The sequence below is a fragment of the Callospermophilus lateralis genome, chromosome 11 (assembly GCF_048772815.1).
Source record: "Callospermophilus lateralis isolate mCalLat2 chromosome 11, mCalLat2.hap1, whole genome shotgun sequence".
Lineage (NCBI taxonomy): Eukaryota > Metazoa > Chordata > Mammalia > Rodentia > Sciuridae > Callospermophilus > Callospermophilus lateralis.
Window position 1 is genome coordinate 16529749 of NC_135315.1, and position 23485 is coordinate 16553233.

At 34.8% G+C, this 23485-nt stretch overlaps 1 protein-coding gene across 4 annotated transcripts in view; it reads left to right on the top strand.

Annotated features, from left to right (window-relative positions):
• Cdc27 (cell division cycle 27) overlaps positions 1–23485 on the top strand; it is a 60908-nt gene that overhangs the window by 15376 nt on the left and 22047 nt on the right. For all 4 annotated transcript variants that reach the window (XM_076869294.1, XM_076869295.1, XM_076869296.1 and 1 more), the window contains exons 3-9: positions 3627–3774; positions 5880–6005; positions 13209–13306; positions 14138–14292; positions 14396–14607; positions 16000–16114; positions 19714–19829. In XM_076869294.1, coding sequence (XP_076725409.1) covers positions 3627–3774; positions 5880–6005; positions 13209–13306; positions 14138–14292; positions 14396–14607; positions 16000–16114; positions 19714–19829 — 970 coding nt within the window. The remainder of the gene's footprint in view (positions 1–3626; positions 3775–5879; positions 6006–13208; positions 13307–14137; positions 14293–14395; positions 14608–15999; positions 16115–19713; positions 19830–23485) is intronic.

Below are 23485 nucleotides of genomic sequence, written 5' to 3' on the forward strand. Positions count from 1 at the left end.
TGCTAGGCAAGCACTCTGCCTCTGAGCCACATCCCCAGCATTGGGCTGGTCTTGAATTTGCAATCCTTCTTCCTCAGTCTCCTGAATGACTGAGATTATAGGCATGCACCACTTCATTCTGCTACCCTGAAACTTTGAGCATTCATAGTAAAAAAGATTCAGATTTTGGAAAGTTTCAGATTTTCAGATTAGGGATGCTCACTTAGTGAAATGTATGCAAATTCTTCAAAATCCAAGACTCAAATGTGAAATGCTTCTGATCCCAAGCATTTTGAACAAGATGTGTTCAACCTGTATACATAGGGCCTAGCAGTATTTATGGTTTCATGTAACCACAAGGGGTCTCGAAATGTATCCTCCTCAGGTCAGAGGAGGATACTACTGTAATTGATTTAAGAACTTAAATAGATAATCAAGATAAAACATGTATAACAAATCATAGATAGCTCCATAATGTTGTGCCCTTAAATACATACAACATCCAAGTGTATAATAGAGCAGTCAGCAGAGTGCTCTAACCTTTAAGAAGTTTTCTATAATATTTTATTTTATCAAGGCTACGTAGAAGATACCTCAACTAATTTTAGGTCTTGACAGAATAGGTGCTTATTTATATTATGGTGTTTTTTTAGTTATACATGGACACAATATCCTTGTTTTGTCTATTTATTTATTTTATGTTGTGCTGAGGATCGAACCCAGGATCTCAGACATGCGAGGCGAGCGCTCTACCGCTGAGCCACAACCCCAGCGTTATTTATATTGTTAATCATCATGAAGCACTTATTTTTTTAGTTTGAAAGCACTGAAAAAGTAATTCTTCTTTCTATTTGATGGAAATGTATCTGAAGGATTTAAGATAATGTCCCTGTTAACTATTTTGGACTTCTGTTAAAAATACTTTTCCATTTTTGAAGCCTAACCTATTTGTAAGAAGGGGAGCTTCATTGACAGGAGAGTGAAAAAGGAGAGATTAAATTTGATGAGTGCATCTGTATGGAAATATCACACTGAATCCCATTAATATGCAGTTAATACATATTAATAAAAAGAAGAGGAGCTTCAGTAGTGTTCTACAACTTCAACCGTGCATTCTCAAAGTGTTTCTGTGTGACTGTTTTATAGAGTAGACTATTTCATCATATGGATGTACTGTAGTTTAACAAGCACATGATTGACTTCTCAGTATTACTTTAGGAGTGACTGCCCAGTCATTGCTCACTTTATTCATAATTATGAAATATATTATGGACATTATATTTCACAATCCCAGACCTTGTTTCCAGATCTTATTTTGGTGTCCGCACATTAACTGGCTTTACCATAATCAGCTTTAGAATTTTTCTGACTTTGGCATTTTAGGAAGCGACTATCAGTTAGTTTATTGTTCTAGATGATATTTATTTGTCAATCCTATTCAGTAAACATACATCTGCTTTCTTTAGGTGCTTATTGCTGGTTCACTAGTAATATTTTTGGGTACTATTATCTTTTTCCATTAATTATAGGGAGCCCTTAGAAACCACCATGTTTCTTACAACAAGTCAGGTTTTTCTGAATTCATTTCATTATCTTAAATGTCATTGTTTTACTTTTTTAAGTTTCGCCTAAACTACCAATCCATAATCCCAGTTGAATATGTAATTTTTAAGTTATTACACTTTAGAAAGTAATTGCAAACACCAAAATCATACACACACAAAATAGTTGATATCTTTATGTTGTTAGGGAATTTTACTGCAGTGAAAATGGACCCACATGTAATCAAGTATCTATAAACAAAACATTTGGTAAAGCATTACTGTGGTGGAAGTTAAACTGTGGGAGCCATTGTTATTGGTCAATAATTTTAAGATAGCAACAAGAAACTAAGTCTTTAGCTGGGTTCAATGGCACATGCCTCTAATCCTAGTGACTTGGGAAGCTGATACAGGAGGATCGAAAATTCAAGGCCAGCCTAGTAAAGACCTAAGCAACTTAATGAGACCATGTCTCAAAAAAATAAAAATGAAAAGGGATGGGGTCGTAACTCAGTGCTTTACACACCTCAGGTTCAAACTCCAATACCAAAAAAAGAAAGAAACCAAGTCTTTGCAAAATCTGAAAGGAATTACACTAACTCCTATAAATTAATACTTGTAGCTCAGTGAAATTAATAATTTGTTCCTGTTGCAGCAGAGCTCCTCAATTGTTTTTTGATCCTGCATCAAGTGATATGCCATATGTGCAAATTTTATTTACTACATTTGGTGGTGGGGGGGGGGGTGCTGGGGATTGAACCCGGGGCCTTGTGCATGCAAGGCAAACCTCTACCAACTGAGCTATAACCCCAGCCTATACTACATATTATTTTTATACTATTGTTTCATGGAAAATCATAAGATAGACCAAAGAGGTATTGTGGGGGATTCTTGCATATGTATATGACAAAATACTTAAAAGAATAAAATCTCTTACTTTTTAATCCCAAATCTTAGAATGAAATTAACTTTTCAGGAAAATGTGACAGGTTTGTCTCATGCTTTAAAACAGTGGTTCTCAAACTTCAACATGCCACAGAATCACCTGAGGAGTTTGTTAACATATATTACTGGTTCCCACTCCCCAAATTATTGATTTAGTTGGTCTGAGAGCACAAGAGTTCACATTTCCAAGTCATATTGAAGCTGGTACAGGGACTACTCTTCAACCACTGGTTTATAAATCTTTCAACCCACTGGGATTATTACATAAAAACACAAGTTTGTGTGTTTTCTTTCAAATCCTGTTTTTGTTGCTTCTATAGATTCACATCTGTGAAGGTTGGTTTAGGAGAGAGACAGAATAAGAGGAGGAAATGCCACATTTCATGAAGAACCATGGGGCACTTCCTGACACAAAGAAATAGGACTCCAATTGTTGAGTAACTCGGCTCCTTCCATTAGAGAGCAATAATAGTGTTACTCTAAAGTCCACCAACTTTGAATTTTTCCTTTAAGCTGTCTTGAATATAATTTGGTGTTAAAAACAATGTATTTTATTTTACTTTTTCTTGTGAGGGGCACTTACAGGGAATTTAACCCAGGGGCATTTTACCACTGAGCTACATCCCTAGTCCTTTTTTCTCAGCGCTCCAAATCGCTTTAATTACAAACATATGCCTACACCCTACGTGAAAAATGTATTTGTAAAATCTTGTCTTTTAATGTAGAAATTATTCCAGATTACTAATAAATTTTATTTACCCTCAGTTTCCCTCTCTAGTGAAACTTGACTTGTTCTCAAAAAAGTTGTTAGAGAAATATTATTTAAAGACAAAATGCTTTACTGTAGTCTTCTCAAAGGGAGAGGGTGGTATATATGTGTTTACTTTCTTAAAGATTTTCAGAAAGTAACTATGACTGTCTTCACTATATTCTTTCCTCAGTTTCTTATAGAGAGAAGATAAACAAGAACTGGAGAATGAACTTTTCTATCAGCAATATATTTCTCCATAATTCAAAAGTAAATTAATAATGATTATTTTGGGTTAAAGAAGATGCCTAATTTTTTTGTTCCTAAACTTGTTTATTGCCAGATAAATTGGGTACCATTCAGTGTTCTGAACAATGGCCAATATTCTTTTTCTTTTTTATGTCTGTTTTTAGTACACTCAGAAGAAGCCTTGTTTTTACTGGCAACCTGTTATTACCGCTCAGGAAAGGCATACAAAGCATATAGACTCTTGAAAGGACACAGTTGTACTACACCACAGTGTAAATACCTGCTTGCAAAATGTTGTGTTGATCTCAGCAAGTAAGTTTTAAAATCTTTTCTAATTTTGTTCTTTTTATACTATATAATTTTGGATAAAATTCTTCTGACAAATTGTGATTAATCCTCTTTTCTCCTTTTTTAGTTGTAGAAAGCTGTTCAGTAACATTTTAAATGTTTACATTGTTGCTTATCACATTGTTTTTGTTATAGAGAGATTTCATTGTTAAGGTGATATCAGAATTTAACTTTTGGAGAAGTGTAAGTTATAAATATTTTTATCAATTTCAAAAATTACCACAGATATTATTTCCTTTCCTTTGTTTTCAGTGTTAGGCCACTTTGAATAAGGATAATGTCTCTTGATGGTTGTGTAGTTTTCTTTCAAAATCCTTTTTTTTTTTTTTTTTTGGTGGGGGAACTACTACTGTATACCCTTTTGAAGCAAGGGCACTTACTTTTTCCTTATTTACAGTTTAGTCAAGTCAGTTGTTCCTATTCCAAATCTGGTGGCAGCTCAAGAAATAGTTAAACCATCAAGTTCAATTAAACTCTTTCCTGTGCTGTAGAAGGTGGGATAATGATAAAAGTGGCTAAACAGATATTTGTAAAAGCCTGTGTGTATATTTTGTTCATTGGAGGATGTAAATAAGTCTCATAAAGTCACCATATATTTATAAATTATAACTGTACCATATTATTTGTCCAGTGACTGATGACTTGTTAATTAGGGATAGCTAAAATAGCTATAAAATTTCTGGAACATTTGTTATTAGATTATTTTAAATTCCAAAAATTTTAATGCTTAAGTCTTAAAAACTGACTTTCTTAATTTGCCAATTAGTCTCAAACCAATTTCTAAATTGACGTTCTTTTTTTTTTTTTTTTTTTTAGTTGTAGTTGGACACAATGCCTTTATTTTATTTATTGTTATGTGGTGCTGAGGATTGAACCCAGCGCCTTGCACATGCTAGGCGAGAGTTCTACCACTGAGCCACAACCCCAGCCCCCTAAGTTGATGTTCTTATCCTATTTATAAATGTTTATATTGTGTGTGTGTGTGTTTTAGTCTTACTAGGAGAAAACAAAAAAGTCCCATTAATAGTGAAAGGATGTATTCAGGATATGCTGTTAACCTACTTGAGAGTTTTCCACATGGTAATTTTAATTAATTATTTTTAATCAAAAACTTTAAAACTCTGGCCTGGCAAAATTTTTTTTTTTAATCAAGAAAACATAATTGACAAAAAGAGATGAAGTGCTACTCAGATTTCATTCATAAAACTTAAAATGATTAAAGCTATGAGTATTAGTCTTATTTAATTTGCTTGTACATTCCTATTTCAAGGAATTATAAAACTAAGGATGACCGTACTTGTTAGTAAAGAACCATTCATTTTTCCCCCCAGTAAAATGATCATCTTCTATTTCTTCTGATATGAGGAATGATTATATTGCTTAGACTAGATGTCTACATAGAAACCAAATTTAGGTCTGGGATAGAGCTCAGTTGGTAGAGTGCTTGCCTTGCATGCAGAAGGATCTGGGTTCAGTCCCCACCATCACAAAGAAAAAAAAAAAAAGAAAGAAATTCAATTTAATGAGTTAAAAAATGTCAGAAGAAACTGAAATTGTAAAGACAATAATTTTCTTCTTCCCAAATAATTTGAAGTACATGTTTACTGCTATTCTAAAAGTACCATAAACTTTTTTTTTTTTTTAAGAAAGGGGGAGAGAGGCAGAGAGAGAATTTTTTTATATTTATTTTTTAGTTTTTTTGGCGGACACAACATCTTTGTTTGTATGTGGTGCTGAGGATCAAACCCGGGCTGCACGCATGCCAGGCGAACGCGCTACCTCTTGAGCCACATCACCAGCCCTTTTTTTTTTTTTTTAAGAGAGAGAGAATTTTAATATTTATGTTTTAGTTTTCGGCAGACACAACATCCTTGTATGTGGTACTGAGGATCGAACCCAGGCCACATGCATGCCAGGCGAGCGCGATACCGCTTGAGCCACATCCCCAGCCCCCATAAACTTTTACTTTATCTGTCTCCATATTTAAGACATATATTGGTAATGATGGTGTCTTCATGAAGTGCTTTTTATATTTGATGTTTTTAAATCTATAAATTTATATTTTGAAGGCTTGCAGAGGGAGAACAGATCTTGTCTGGTGGAGTGTTTAATAAGCAGAGAAGCCATGATGATATTGTTACTGAGTTTGGTGATTCAGCTTGCTTTACTCTTTCATTGTTGGGACATGTATATTGGTAAGTAAGAATGATTCAAACTACCAGAAATGTTTCCTGTATGAGAATGCTTTGTAGTTTAAAACACCTGTGTTGAGGGGGTGGGGCTGTGGCTCAGTGGTAGTACACTTTCCTGACATATGTGAGGCACTGGGTTCAATTTTAGAACTGCATATAAATAAATAAAGGTCTATCAACAACTAAAAATATTTTTTTAAAAAAGTTGTTGATCGGGGCTGGGGATGTGGCTCAAGCGGTAGCGCGCTCGCCCGGCATGCGTGCGGCCCGGGTTCGATCCTCAGCACCACATACAAACAAAGATGTTGTGTCCGCCGAAAACTAAAAAATAAATATTAAAATTCTCTCTCTCTCTCTCTCTTTAAAAAAAAAAAAAAAAAAAAAAGCTGTTGATCTATGTTGTCAAATATAACTTGACTGAATAGTACAAAATCTTCTGATTCCTTGACTTTGTTAAACCAGTTAAATAGTAAAGTTGTGGATCGAATTTTTTAGCTTTAATGATAATGATAACAGCAGTACTGCTTAACAACTGAATAAATACAATGTTATTTTTTTTTCTCTGATATTAAATATCACTGCTATTCCTTAGAGGCTTGAATGCAAATTTCAGTAATAAAGAATGACAGTTATCATCTGGCATATCATAACAATTTTTTAAAAATATTTTTAGTTGTTGATGGACATAATACCTTTATTTATTTATCTTTATGTTGTGTGAGGATCAAACCCAGTGCCTCACTGGTGCTAGGTGAATGCTCTACCTCTGAGCCACAACCCCAACCCCATATCATAACAATTTTGAAGTGTGTCAAAAGAAGTCTCTCACAATGGCAGTTGAAATAATAGTGATTACAGAAATAGTTCTTTAAATCTACTTATTTTATTTTATTTAATATTTATTTATTTTTTTAGTTGTAGTTGGACACAATGCCTTTATTTTATTTATTTATTTTTATGTGGTGCTGAGGATCAAACCCAGGGCCTTGCATGTGTTAGGCGAGTGCTGTACTGCTCAGCCCCAGCCCCTAAATCTATTTAAAGTTTCAAGAAAAGTCAGTATGAAATCAAAGTTACTACAATCATAATATTATTCAATAATATTATTGAACAATAATAATATTGTTCTTACTCATTTTCATTCTGAAATACTTCTGAAGTAGTGGGTTGAGTTACAATTAGAATAGTAGTAATTGCTCACAACTGCTCAAGGGAGCACTTTGTATATCTAAATGTCATCTGTTGTATGAGAAGTAATAGAGGACTGCTTATTTAAAGAATCAGAATAGCATCTGTTTGAAGATAAATCAAGACAAATGAATTTTTTTTTTTAATATTTACTTTTTAGTTGTACTTGGACACCACACCTTTATTTATTTTTATTTGATGCTGAGGATCGAACCCAGGGTCTTGCACGTGCAAGGCAAGCGCTCTACCGCTGAGTCACAACCCCAGCCCCAAGACAAATGAGTATTGTATTAAGAAAAATAAACTTGCCCAGCCAAGTGTTGCACACCTATAATCCCAGGGGCTCAGGAGGCTGAGGAAGGAAGAACCCAAGTTCAAAACCAGCCTTAGCAATTTAGCGAGGCCCTAATCAACTCAGTGAGACCCTGTTTCTAAATAAAATACAAAATAGAGCTGGGTGTGTGCCCCTGAGTTCAGTCCCCGGGTACCAAAAAAAAAGAGGAAAATAAAAAACTTGAAAATGACTTTTTGTATAGAATTTAAGTTAGAGATAGGGTTTCACTGAGTTGCTTAGGGCCTTGCTAAGTTCCTGAGTCTGGCTTTGAACTTTCAATCTTCCTTTGAACTCAGCTTCCTGGGCCACTGGGATTACAGGAATATGCCACTGTGCCCTGCACTCAACTGGCATTACCTTCCTTCTTGTTGTTCATTCAAGATACTTGGAGATCTATCCCACATTATAGCTAGATACAGTACTTGACATTGAAAATATAAATGTAAGTAACAGCCCCCACCCTCAAAAGTTTATAATAGAATACAAGGAAAGAAACAGTTAACAAAGTTTGTAAGTTTTTATTATTATAATAAAAGTACTGTGAATTCTCATTTTTCCATGTGTACAGATTACAGGATCACATTGGTTATACATCCATTTGTATACATACAGCAATTCACACCCTATTTGAATCAAATGTATGATATGTCAAGATCATTGTATTGTCTTGAGCAACTAATAAAAAAAAAGATGATTTTGTTAAATAAAAAATGATTTCTTTTTGTAAAACAAAAATAAATAAAGTACTGTGATAAAATTTGAGCAATATTTTGTTTGTATAATAAAGTAGTAATCAGTTCTGCTTGGTTAAGCAAAAGAGTAAGATGTCAACTAGGAAAAACTTGATAGAAAAAGTAAAAATATAACATTTCTATATAACTATAGAACTTTTAAAGGAAAGTAGATGTTTGAAGACTATAAATTATTTGAGGGGAGTGATATATACCTGGGAATGCAGGATTTGTGAAAGTGCACACACCATATATTTTGAGCACCATATTCAGCCAGGCATAGTGATACATGCCTATAATTCCCACACCTTAGGAAACTGAGGCAGGAGGATCACAAGTTCAAGGCCAGCCTTGGCAATTTAGCCAAATCCTGTCTCAAAAATACAAGGTCTGGGGATATAGCTCAGTAGTAGAGAACTCCTAGGTTTAGTCCCCAGTACTGCCAAAAACAAAAATAGAACAAAACAAAACAAAAAAAGATGTACCAAATCATTGGCCATTATTAAAGGCAAGTAAAACCATCATGAAATTCTACAATATACCTATTAGAATGGCTAAAAAAAATACTTCTGACAATAACAAGTTCAGCTAAGGATGCAGAACAACCTGATTCCTCATACATTGTGATGGGGATACTTATATATCATAGCAGCTTATTTGTAAAAGTCCCAAATTGGAAAATATTCAGTGGGTAAATAGGTAAATAAATATTTTATATAGTGGACTACTACTGCTTAGCAATATAGAGGAATGAACTATTGTTGTATACAATAACTTGGATACCAAGGGCATTGTGGCAAGTGAAAAAAGCCAGTTCCAAAAGTTTACATACTGCGAAATTCTATTTATGTAGTGATTTAACAAAATAATAGTGATGGAGAACATGAGTGATTCTGAGAGAAAATGTAACTAAAAGAACAGCTGAAGGAGTTTCTTTGGGAAATTGGAGCAGTTCTATATCTTGATTGTGGTGGTGGTTACACAAATCTGTAAATGTGATAAAACCATATACCTACAAATAAGCACACATAAAAGCAGCTGAATCCAAATGAGGACACTATTATATTAATATCAATTTCTTGGTTTTGATAATTGTACTGTGATTTTATTAGATATTATTAGGGGGAATTATATATAAGAGACACAGGCACTCTATCACTTTTGTGACATTCTTATAAATCTAAAATTATCCCAAAATAAATAAAAGAGAACATTTAAATTTTAAAGTTTTGGGGCTGGGGTTGTGACTCAGTGGCAGAGCGCTTGCCTCGCACATGTAAGTACTACTATTATTTTTAAATAAAATTATTAATAAAGTTTGAGGGTGCAGTTGAACTCCAGTCCTGAGAAAAGTTCGGTGTGTATGAAAGCAGTTCCTAATTGTGAAGATGGAAGCTTTTTCCCCCTTCTGAGGAATATGATTATGTTATTTTTATTTACCATAAAGATGGTAAAGAATCCAAAGTGGAACAATCCTGCCTCAAAACTGAATTTTCATTTTAGTTGTGATATGCCTGTCTTAAGACTAAAATTGCGTCCTATAATCTAGATACATGCATACTACATCAATTGCAAGGGAAAACACAGGAAAAAATAAATAGGCAAACTGTGATTGAATGGAAACATGGAGTGTTAAGAATCTGGGGCTGGGGAATGTGGCTCAAGCGGTAGAGCACTTGCCTGACATGTGCGTGGCCCGGGTTCGATCCTCAGCACCACATACAAACAAAAGATGTTGTGTCCCCCGAAAACTAAAAAAAAAAAAAAAGAAGAAGAAGACTCTATTGACATGTAAGAAGCAATACAGATCATAACAGTGAAAATAAAGAAGGAACTTTAAGCCAGAGGTAAAATAAAAGTACGTGAATTAAGGCCAGGTTTCTGTTTGACTGTGAAGGTCAGGAAAGAATGAGTCAGAATTGTCTGTAAGTAGATTTTTTGAGTGTGAACTTGTGATAATAGTGTTGCTGTTAGTGCACACACCATGCCCAGCTCAAACCTCTTATCTTTATCATATCATTTGCCCTATTTTCTACTCACTTGAAAAATTAGAAGTGAGGCAGGCTAATATCTAAGGAGAGAACAGATTTCAGGAGAAAAGATGAATTTGATTTTGAACACATGAAGCTTTAAGTAAGGAACTAAACTTAGATGAAACTGTCCAGCTGGCAAAGGAAAGGTAAGTTTGATGTCAATAAGTAGATTTAGGAATTATTTATCAAAGAGATTCTCACCAGAGAAGGGTTTATGAAGAAGGGGACTAGAGGAAATGTCTTTATTTCAGAATTACAAGAAGAAATAGTCGTAGAATGGTTTGTTAGAGGCTTAATATAGTCCTCAAACATTGAGATTTCACTGTATTTTCCTTTTCTAGCCTTATATTAAAAATTCCTGCCAGATGCAGTGGCTCATGCCTATAATCTCAACAACTCAGGAGGCTGAGGCAGGAGGATCAGAAGTTCAAGGCCAGCCTCAGCAAATTAGTAGGCCCTAAGTAACTTAGCAAGATCCTATCTCAAAATAAAAAAAGGAGGGCTGGAGATGTAGCTTGGTGATAAAGCAACCCTGGGTTCAATCCCCATTACACCCCCCCAAAAAAAAATAATAAATCCCAAATATTGATTTACTACTTCTAACTCTTACTTTTAGAAAATAGCCTTTTTATACATTTTCTTTATTTCCTATTTTTAGGTTACTTCTCTATCCCTGTTAGATGATTAAATCAATCTGTGACAATTATTTTTCTTGTAAGAAATTTCACCTGAACAGTCTTAGGCATGAACTTTGACAAAATTTATTTACATTTTTCAAAAGTCTACATTCATTTTGATTCCTTCTTTGTGTGCGTTTGTGTTTTTAATGTGCCCTAGCATGAAACAGCTCTGGCTGCCACTATAGAGATCTAGCTAGGATGAACAAAGGACTGTCCTGTTCTGCTTCTGATTGCTATGAGAGTAATCCCGCCATGAGATGTCTCTTTGCCCATTGCCAGAGGGTTGCCCACATGTTTATTAGTTTAAGTGGGACAAATAGCTGGGCATGGTGGCGTACACCTGTAATCCCAGTAACACCAACTGAAGGTGAGGCAGGAAGATTGAATTCAAAGACAGCCTGAGCAAAAGAGACACTAAGCAACTCAGTGAGACCCTGTCTCTAAATAAAATACAAAATAGGACTGATGATATGGCTCAGTGGTTGAGTGCCCCTGAGTTCAATCCCTGGCACACACATCCCCCCCCCCAAAAAAAAGTTAGACAAATAGGGCAGGGCACAGTGGCATGTGCCTGAATCCCAGAGACTTAAGAGGCTCAGGCAATCACAAGTTCGAGGCCAGCCACAGCAACTTAGTGAGACCCTGTCTCAAAATTTAAAAAAGAGCTGGGGATGTAGCTCAGTGGTAAAGTACCCCTGAGTTCAATTCCCTAGGACACCACCCCCCAGATTAATTATTATTATTTTTTTCCCCTGTGCTGGAGATCAAATCTAGGGCCTCACACATGCTAGGCAAGCACTCTGCTGATAACATCTCTGCTGTTAACATCTTCTCTTTCTGCCTGTCTCCCTCTCCCTCCCGCTTCCCTCCTTCCCCCCTTTCCCCTCCCTTCCTTCCCTCCCTCCCTCCCCCCCCCCCAAAAAAAATTGCCTAGGTTGTCCTCAAACTTTTTTTTTTTTTAATTTGGCCTCAAACTTTCAATCCTGCTTTTGCTGCCCACATAGTTGGGAATTCTGGCATTTGTAACTATATCCACTTGAAACTTCTTAGGTTTATCATATCATCTGCCCTATTTTGATTTTGTTTTTATTTTTTCTTTTGGTACTGGGGATTGAACTCAGGCACGAGAGTGAGCCACATCCCCAGCCAAATTTTGTCAGGGTCTCACTGAGTTGCTTAGCACCTCACCGCTCCTGAGGCTAGCTTTGAGCACCTCACTGCTCCTGAGGCTAGCTTTGAACACCTGTCTTGGCTTCCCAACCCACTGGAATTATAGGTGTGCACCACCGAAACCGCATCCATTTTGCCCTTTATTCTACTTTTTTTTTTTTTTTTTGCTGTGGTGCTGGGGATTGAACCTACTGCCTTGTGCATGTGAGGCAAGCACTTTACCAACTGAGCTATATCCCCAGCCCCCTGTTTTCTCCTTTTTTAAAGTAGAAATTTAGAAGGCAGGCAAACTAATGCCTGTTTTCCCAAGGAAGTCTTCTCTTTAGTTCCCTAAGATTATACTGATAATTGGCATATTAAAACAGATTGTGTATTTTATCTGATAGTTTCACTTGAAGAGGAGGTTCCTTTGAAAATGTTGGTTGCATTGCCATCTGGTCCTTTGTAAAACCTTACAATTTTAGAAGACTTGCTATATATATATATTTTTTTTTTCATGTGGTATTAAAACATTTAAACCTCAGACCAGGTAATTAGTATTTTTACTTCAAAATGTCAGTGAATCTCAATACCCACCAACCCCTTCTGTCTTTCTAATAGAAATCTTTGGGAGTCAGCAATGCCATTCTCATAATCCCAGATTGTTACAAGTTATTTATTACCTGGGATATTGTGAAGATTCCAAATGTAAACCTTTAGGAAAGAATTATGAATTTTCCTTTTCATTAAGGGCTACTGCTTTTTATTAAAAATCAAATAATTTTAAATATGTTTAAAATATGTAACTCACATTTAGAATTGCCATTGGGATGTTATATGGTAGTATTCAAGAAGGCAGTAAGAGTTTATTTTAATATTTCAGTTCATGTTGTATTTGTTTCACCTGACTTTTAACTTGAACTTTTCCAAATAATAGAATTAAAATGGGAAGAAGGAGAAGTTGATAATTTAGGGAAACATCAAGAGGAGTGCTGTCAGAATTTATATAAGATTTATATGATTTTCTAAACCAAAAATTATCTTCATAAATGTTGGGGCTTTATAGCTTTTTTATTCTTTTGTTTCCACAGCAAGACAGATCGGCTTGCCAAAGGATCAGAATGTTACCAAAAGAGCCTTAGTTTAAATCCTTTCCTCTGGTCTCCCTTTGAATCATTATGTGAAATAGGTAGGTTGGTGGAGGCCATGGGGATGGAAGGGGGTTTGCATGTTTTCTTTTCTTTTTTTTTCCCTCCCTTAATTTTTGGAGATTCATACAAATCATCTATCTACAATAAAAATATTTTGCGAACTAAGGACTATTGAAATTGAGAATTAGAATCATATGATTCAGAAATAATGTTACCTTCCATTATGCTACCTCAAAAATTAAATCCACTAGTCTTTTCTATTTAGCCAGTTCACCTTAAATATATTCAGTCCTTTAGAATAAGTTGTATTGTGTATATATCACTTAGCCAAATTGCTTTCTGGATAGAAATTAATAGAGTCCTGGAACAAAAACTATTAATTGAATGACACCTGGACAATATAAAGTGTCTCAGTATATATGCTCTAAGCTATGTAAAGGATCATTTTAAAATAGGTGTCTGTATCCCCAGAAGTACTTCAGTCTTTCCTGTAATATCACCTGTATTTCACCTCTGTAATGTCACCTTCTACCTTGAGAAAAAAGCCATCTAGTTGTTTTCTGCTGGTTTACATTTTTCTGTGGTTTATTATATTTAAAACTAGTGTCCTTTCAATTTAATATATTTGCTACATTTACATCTTTGTCTTATGGGTTAACTTTTATGATAAGTTAATGGATGGGCTTTTGGAAGTCCAATCTTATTAACAGAAATGGACAGAAGAATTTTTTAAAACTCTACATAAGGACTTATTTCCACTTAGTTATAAAACTCGAAAGAAAAATTATTCCTCAGAGGCAAATATCTTTATTTTTTTGTTTTTCTTTTCTTTTCTTTTTTTTTTTTTTTTTTTTTTTGGGTCTTTGCAGGTGAAAAGCCAGATCCTGACCAAACATTTAAGTTAACATCTATACAGAACTTTAGCAACTGTCTGCCCAATTCTTGTACAACACTAGTATCTAATCATAGTTTATCTCATAGACAGCCTGAGACAGTTCTTACGGAAACACCCCAGGACACAATTGTAAGTGTATTTACTCTACCATTCAAAAGATTGTGAAAACTGAGAAAATTATCTGAGCTAAACAATGTGTCATAAATGACATAATAGAAATTTTCTGTTTCAGGAATTAAACAGATTGAACTTAGAATCTTCCAATTCAAAGTACTCCTTGAATACAGATTCCTCAGTGTCTTATATTGATTCAGCTGTAATTTCACCAGATACTGTACCTCTTGGAACAGGAACTTCCATATTATCTAAACAGGTTCAAAATAAACCAAAAACTGGTCGAAGTTTATTAGGAGGACCAGCTGCTCTTAGCCCATTAACCCCAAGGTAAGTCAAACAAAAAGTTAGTTCAAAATGTATTGTAATATTTTGTGATCTTACAATGGTTCATATGATTAATAATATAAATTAACATGAACAGCAATTTCCTAAATTACTGTGGATAACAGTGGATGTGATTAAAATTTTGTATATTTGTTTTATTTTGTTTGTGGTGCTGGGGATCATACCCAGGGCCTTGCATATGCTATACAAATGTTTTACCACTGAGTTATATGCCTAACCCCTGGAGAAATTTTTAAAATTCTTAAATATGTCTTAATTATCTTTAGTGTATGCATTGAAAAATACTATCTTTATGGCTGTACATCAGTAGATGGCAGTGAACCCCTTGAAATGTTGTTATGCCTATGATATAACCATAGCAACACCAATTTTGGGTTTTTTGTGTTTTTTTTTTTTTTTGAGGTTCTTTTTTTTGTGTGTGTGGGGAGGGGGTATCAGGGATTGAACTCAGAGCCACCAGACCACTGAGCCACATCCCCTGCCCTATTTTATATTTTATGTAGAGACGAGGACAGGGTCTCACTGAGTTGCTTAGGGCTTTGCTAAGTGACTGAAGCTGACTTTGAACTTGCAATCCTCTTGCCTCAGCCTCCCAAGCCACTGAAATTACAGGCATGCGCTACTGTGCCTAGCTAACATCAGTGGGCTTTTTTAGTACATTTTTCTAAAACATGGAGGAAGTATTGATATCAATCAGTGAAATGTTTTGTCAAAATTATGAGAAGTATATGTATGTATAAATATAGGAACCCATCCAAGAGGGGTACATATCTAAAAGTGTCAAAAAGTTATATGCTATGAATGGGGCCTTGGGCCCAGGGAACTACTAAAATAACTTGACTGTGAGATGACAGTGCCCTTAGACACCATTGTATAATTATACTGATAATTATTAGATAAATATCCATGCTGTCTAGAGACATTGTCTCCATAATTGTATCTAAAACCCAGAATCTATAAGAATTTTGTTTGTGGTGCTAGGGATCATACCCAGGGCCTTGCAGATGCTGTACAAGTGGTCTACCACTGAGTTATATGCCTAACCCCTGGAGAAATTTTTATAACTCTTAAATATGTCTTAATTATCTAGTGTATGCATATCAGCTTTTATAAAGCCACTCTTCTTTATTTTTAATAAACCTCCTGAGATCCATAGTTGTATCTCAATTTAGTTCTTTTTTTATTTTTTAGTGTTAGGAATGGTGGGTGGTGTAGTCTTCATTCACAGCTTATTTTTAATCTGCCCCTCAGGTCCTCACTGCCCCCAAGACTGATTTGCCATTCTCTTCCTTTTAGACCTTCTAATTTAAGTATACTGCTGCTTTATATATGCCTTGATGACTTTTTGACACCTTGATTTCAACCTCTTCTCAGTTTTGGGATTTTGCCATTAGAAACCCCAAGTCCTGGAGATGGATCGTATTTACAAAACTACACTAATACACCTTCTGTAATTGATGTGCCATCCACCGGAGCCCCTACAAAAAAGGTATTTTACGTGTAAAATGCAAATTTGTATTGATTTTTTTAAAAAATTCTTTAAAATTCCAATCTGTAAAGATAAATTCAGAGAGAATTTAACTTTTTCTGTAATTGTTTTTGCCTTAGAGTTGTTGATCAAAATATAAAAGAATATGATTGTCCTAGCTTCATGGTTATCTTAGATACATAACTGGTGACTTTTTCAACCAACTAACATTATAACTCGTTAGTTCATCAACTAGGATCTAGCTAGTAAATATATTCATTTTTGCTTTTAATTCCTTTTTAAAAACAAAATTAAGATTGTTTCTATATTTTGAATATAAATTACAAATTATGTCTGCCATAGTTTTTACTTGTTTCCACTGCTGTGTATATAGGGTGTTGTTGTTGTTGTTGTTGTTGTTATGGTAATGGTTTGTTGGGGTTTTTGTGGGGGTGGTTGTTTTTTTGTTTTGTTTTGTTCTTTTCAGTGTTGGGGATCAAAGCCAGGGCTTTGCACGTGCTAGCCTAGTGCTCTACCACTGAGCTGCACCCCAATCCATGTTTTTTAAATAGCACTAATAAATGACATGAAAAAAAATTTGCTCAGGTAAGCAAGATATTTCTGATAATACGATTTTTATGGTGGATTTTCATAAATATATAGTAAAAGTAAAAATATTTGATAGTATAATTATTATAAGCACTAAAAAAAGTTTTTTGAGGCTCTTTATATAATGTTCTTTTATATAGATGTACTGCAGTAGAACAAAGTACCGTTTGTGTGAAACATTTCTGTGGTGTAGGATATCTTCTGTGAGAATTAAATCATGTATTTTAAATGCCTACTGCTATGCTTAATAGATGTTTAAGAAATGGAAACTAATTAAGTCATACTAATATATGAATAACAGACGTAGCCTCTTACCTTCTAGAAATGTTTCTTTTTTTTGTTATTTTTTGTTGTTTTACTCCTGAACATTGCAAATCTGCTAAAAGTTTTGTGTATTTTTTTTCCTCCCCTCTCTCTCCTGCAAAAGCTGTATCTATAATTCCTTAGAGGAAATAGAAAATTCAAAACTATAAAAAAAAAAGAAGGAACTGTAAAGTAATTTACATATGAACTATTGAATTGTTTCAACCCTGATTTTTTTTTTAAGTTGATAACTATGGATGTGTTGTTATGGGAGTAAACTACATGTGTGGAATTAGTTTATTACAGTTGTGAAGAAAACATGGTAGAATGGTTGTGTGCCAGGTAAAGTAGACCAAAACCAGAAGAGCCATAGCAGCTCAAAGACAAGTTAGGCAGCAGATGAGTGCCTGAGCAATAAAATACACACACTGTCTCATCCTTTTCTGCCTCCCTTCTCTTCTTGCCTCTTACACAACATTTCCAGAAGAGTTACATGTATCAACTAAAAAAATAATCAGGCCAAATAGTGAATGCAGTATATAATTCTTTGATAAATAAGAAAGGACCAGAATTGACTATAAGTTTGTCTTTTGAGTGAATGTGGAGGTCCCAATTTTGGGAAGGAAGAGGAAGGATTATAAAGTAGTATTCTGAGGTGATGGTAGGGTAGGTGAAAATAATTCAGTGGATAGTTGTAGAGGAAATAATTTATCCAGTGATAGAAATGACAAATGTCCCAGCTTTCCTAGAGAAAAAGTAGCTAAGTAACACAGTACATAGACCTCATTTTATAACTGTAGAATAAAGGGACGCCAGCAAATGAAGTGAGCACAGTCAAGTTAGTGGACTGTTTAGGAAGTTGTACAAACTTTCAAAACAGAGGAGAGAGGATAACCAATGATATTGAATTTAGAAAAGACAAAAAATAAGACCTTCAAATCTGCTGAGAAAAAATTTTTTTTTCCTCTTTTGGGTGGTGCTGGGGATTGACCCCAGGGCCTTGTGCATGCAAAGCAAGCACTCTACCAACTGAGCTGTATCTCTAGTCCCCTGAGAAAGTTTAAGTATTTGTAATAAACTTTTTGATAATTTTGTACACAATATCAGGATAACAGTAACTTTTGAAGAAAATTCTCTGGTGGTTAAAAAAAAAAAGTCTATTGGGGCTGGGGATGTGGCTCAAGCGGTAGCGCGCTCGCCTGGCATGCGTGCGGCCTGGGTTCGATCCTCAGCACCACATACAAACAAAGATGTTGTGTCCGCCGATAACTAAAAAAAAATAAATAAATAAATAAATATTTAAAAATTCTCTCTCACTCTCTCTTAAAAAAAAAAAAAAAAAAAAGTCTATTGAAGCTGAGCTTGGTGGCACACACTTGTAACCTTGTAATTCCAGCTACTCAGGAAGCTAAGGCAGGATCTCAAGTTTGAAGTCCATCTAGCAATTTAACAAGACCCTGTCTTAAAAATAAAAGAACTGGAATGTAGCAGAGTTGTAGATGAGGTTCAATTTCCAGTACCAAAAGAAAACCATTGATATCAAAGATCACTTTATACAGAAATTAAATGGTAGCAATTTAGTGAGGTCCTAAGCAACTTAGCAAGATCTTGTCTCAATAAAAATGAAAAGCGGGCTGGGGTTGTGGCTCAGTGGTAGAGCGCTCGCCTATCATGTGTGAGGCCCTGGGTTCGATCCTCGGCACCACATAAAAATAAATAAATAAAATAAAGGTATTGTGTCCAACTGCAACTAAAAAAATAAATGAAAAGGGTTCGGAGTGTATCTGAGTTTAATCCCCAGTACAAGAAAAAAAAAAAAGAAACTAAATGGTAAAATGAATAGAAAGAAGATAATGAGTTAGAGTAGACAGAAGAGAAAGCAAAGATCTTTTTTTTTTTTTTTCCTTCAAGAGGATCAAAAACCCACTTAATGAAAGATTGGAAAAACAAGAAAGAAATAGTAACAATAAAGAGCAGTATCTTTTGAATTTTGAAATTTTCATGATTTTTAAAAATCTATTCCTATGAACTTCTATAGAACTGTTTTACTACGTGCCAAAAGAGGAGTAAAAAATCTTATTGTATTGCTATTTCTTATGTATAGGAAGTTAAATCCTAAAATAGTAGCTGTCTTTTTTTTTTTTTTAAAGTTGAAATCACTAAGTAGAGAACTTAGTAGCCAATCTTTTTTTTTTTTTTTTTAAGAGAGAGAGAGAATTTTTAAATATTTATTTATTTTTTTAGTTTTCGGCGGATACATCTTTGTTTGTATGTGGTGCTGAGGATCGAACCCGGGCTGCACGCATGCCAGGCGAACACGCTACCACTTGAGCCACATCCCCAGCCCCAGTAGCTGTCTTAAAATTTTTTAACACTTAGCCCCAAATTGAGAAGGTATGCAATAAACAGAGGATGTTCACAATGAGTTAAATAGAATAGTTCCTCAGAATTTGAGCCTTTCTTTTGAAACTAAAGTGAAAGATGAAAAGATAGTAGAGCAGTAAAATTCCTTTGATGTTAAAATGAGGAAATAGATTATTATTCATACTAATAGCAATTGACAGTAATGATATTTATAATTTGTATTTTAAGATAATATATATTATGAGCTCTTTCATTACAAAAATGTAGATGGGAGCATCATGGTGTCTTTTATTGCTTATACTGCAATTGATAATCACAAACCTTAGACTTTTTGTGTTTTACAGTCTGTTGCCAGAATGGGCCAAACTGGAACAAAGTCTGTCTTCTCACAGAGTGGAAATAGTCGAGAGGTCACTCCAATTCTTGTTGCACAAACACAGAGTTCTGGCCCTCAAACAAGGTATTTATTGTGATGTTATCAATTCCCATTGTTCATCTTTTCTTACTGTAAAACCTTCTTTATATTTTTGGGTATTGACCCACAAATTTCTAATGTAGCCAGACATGGTGGTGCATGCCTATAATTCAAGAAGCTTGGGTGGTTGAGACAAGAAAATCACAAGTTCAAAGCCAGCCTCAGCAATTGCGAGGCGCTAAGCAACTAAGTGAGACCCTTCTCTAAATAAAACATAAAATAGGGCTTGGGATGTGGCTCCTGAGTACTCCTGAGTTCAATCCCTAGTACGTACATATATATATATATATATATATATATATATATATATATGTGTGTGTGTGTGTGTGTGTGTGTGTGTGTGTGTGTGTGTGTATATTTCTAATGTAACTGTTATAAATTTTGAATATGTAAAACTTGAAATCTGTGACTTCTGAAAAGACTAATATAATTTTTACTTGAATTTTATAATGCAAATAACACAATAGTTACCTAAAACAACTTTTTCCAGTACTCTAATTACCCCTCAGTGTTTTTTGTTGTTATTGTTTTGTTGTTGTTGTTTCATTTGTCTGTCTGTTTGTTTGTTTGTTTGTTTTGGTAGTGCTGGGAATTGAACCCAGGGCCTGGTGCGTGTCATGCAAGCACTCTACCAACTGAGCTATATCCCCAGCCCTCTTAGATTTTTTAATATTATAAACATTATAAACATTTCCTCAGAGTAATTTCTTTTTATGTATATGACCTTCTCTGCAGGTCAGGTACAGATAGATTTCATTATCCCCTCTCCCCATTATGCACTTCTATACATAGGTTATAAAATTAATCTTCAAAACTTCAAATTCAGAATTCTTAAAATAGACACAAATGTTCATATTCTTTGACTGTCTAAAAGGTCTCAATGTTGCTCTACTACAAGGATGGTAAGTGTGATAATGAATACCAGCTTGCTGATAGTGATTGCCTGAGGCTCATTATGAGAAAGAGCTGAGGCTTCTTACAGAGCAACATTACATAGGCTGAGAATATGCTAACCCTAAAGAATATATAAACCTACATGAAATTATCAACTATATATTTTGTATTGTTTATGCCATTTTTATCTATTTTTTTGCTTGGATTTATTTTCTAAAGCTGCCGTAAAACATGAGTATTCCTAATCTGAAAATCCGAACTGCTCTGAAATCTAAAACTTTTTGAATCCCAACACAACACTCAAAAAGTTTCAGGTTTTAGAGTATTTTAGAGTCCAGATTTTCAAATTAGGAATGCCCCACTAGTAAAATTTATTATATAAATATTACAAATTTGAGGGGGACAACTCTGCAATCTGAAACACTGGTCCCAGGCATTTTGATAATGGATATTCAGCCTGTACCACAAACTGGGTGGCTTAAAACATCAGAAATTTATTCTCTCCCACTTTTTACTTTTTTTCCTTTCGACCATGTTGCTAAAATATAATCTCTGTTTTAAAGCTTAAATAAATTTGAAATCAAGTTGTTGGCAAGGCCATTCCCCCTCCAAAGTTTGCAGAGGAGAATCCTCCTTTGCTACTTGAAGCTTCTGATAGGTTTGTGACAGCATAACTCAAAATATCTACTTATATCTTCACATGGCAATCTTCCCTGTGTGTCTCTTTCCAGATTTTCCTCTTATGACAGTCATACTGGATTAGGGGACAGACACACACACACACACACACACACTTATAATCTCAACTTGATACATCTGCAAAGACTCTATTCTAAATAGTCAAATTCACAGGTACTAAGGGTAAGGTCTTCAACATATTGAAATTGTTCCACAGTTTACTAATACTCTGTCCATTTTTGTTTCTGGGCTCTTTCCGCTCTGTTTCATTTTTGGATAATGTCGAATTTATTGTTAATCCAATCCAGTGGGGAGTTGTGTTTTTTGTTTTTTTGTTTTTTTTTTTTTTTAATCTCAGACACTCCTTTTTCATCTCTAGAAATTTGATTTGCTTGTCTCCTTACTTACCCATGCTTTCTTCTACCTTTTTAAATAGTCGGAAAATATTTATATTGGTCCTTTTAATGTTTTTGTCTAAAAGTCTATTACTGTGTCATTTCTAGTTGTGTTTCTTATTGATTGGTGTAACATTGTTGAATGCTGGGAGCAGGGAGGTACCAGGTATTGAACTCAGATGCACCTGACCACTGAGCCACATCCCCACCTTTTTTAAAATTTTATTTAGAGACAGGGTTTCACTGAGTTGCTTATGGCCTCTCAAAGTTGCTGAGGCTGGCTTTGAATTCGTGATCCTCTTGCCTCAGCCTCCCGAGCCACATAGCAACTGGAATTTTTTATTATTATTATCATTACTTTAGGTATTTCTAAGATTTGTTCTGGGATGCAGCTAGATTATTTAGAAACAGTTTGATTTTTTTTTTTTTTGTTAGGTGGAACAAGAGCAGTCTTTAAAGTAGTTTTGCCCTGCTATTGAAAGAGTACTCTTTATGGCCTATTTAGTATGAGATTTCTGCCCTCTGCCTATTCCCAATAAGGACGAGCGCCAAGAACTGTTCTACCTACTCCTTTATAGTAGTTCTTACCCCTCCCAGTGTTAAGTGGTTTTCTCATGGCAATACTGTAATGTAATTCTGATGCTAACCACCCAGACTTAGACTGGACTCCAAAGATTAAGATCAGTCTGCAACAAGAACTATCTGAAATGTCCTCAGTTCAGACACCAGTTGCAGGTGCAGAGTTCCCCAGGCCACCTGCATTTCTGATCAACTTAGTAAAAATTGAGGGTTCCCATTAACCCTTCATATTCAGTAAGTTGCTAGAACAACTCAGAACCAGGAAAATACTATACTTACGATTAGAGTTTTATTGTGAAGAATACAAATCAGGACCAGATAACTGAAGAGACTATGGTGAGGTTTTGGGAGGGTCCCAAACACAGACTTTTATGTTCATTTCATGGAATCAGGACCTATATTTAGAGACGAGGGATTTCAACTAAGGTTTGATGTTCAGAGTTTTAATGGAGATTGAATTATGTAGACATGATTGATGAAATCATTGGGCATGTGATTAAACTCAGTCACCAGCCACCTTGCCCTTCCTGGAGGAGGTCAGGCTGATGTCACCTAGCTTTAAGGCTCAACTCTAATCACATGGTAGATCTTTGCAGCGTGGCCAACCCCATCATTTTCTCCACATAAAGTATCCTTCAAAATTTATTTCTGTAAATTTTCTAAGATGTTTTTGTTAAATACCAGAACATTTTGCTTTAAAACCAGAAAAAATAATGCTATTTACATAAATTTATTAAACAATATAACTGACATATAATGTATATGCCTAATAATGGCAGTAGAACCTTAATTTCAAGCTGTGGCAATCTAGTTCCAGAGCATATTCCTTTCATTGCTAAACCCCTAGTTAACCAAATGGAAATTATACAGATTCATGTACTGGTTACATAATATGAACTAAATAAATACACGCCTATTTTCCAAACTTATGATTTTACTTAATTTTTCTGGTGCCTCAGACTTAGGGCTTCTTTCTCCTTACATCAAGTGGGCCTTTGGAGCTAACATAAGCCTAACAAAAATTATAAGTCTGTATCTACTCTATAAGAAGAGTTTATCCTCCCAGCTCTAGAATTCTTCTTACTAATTTTTACT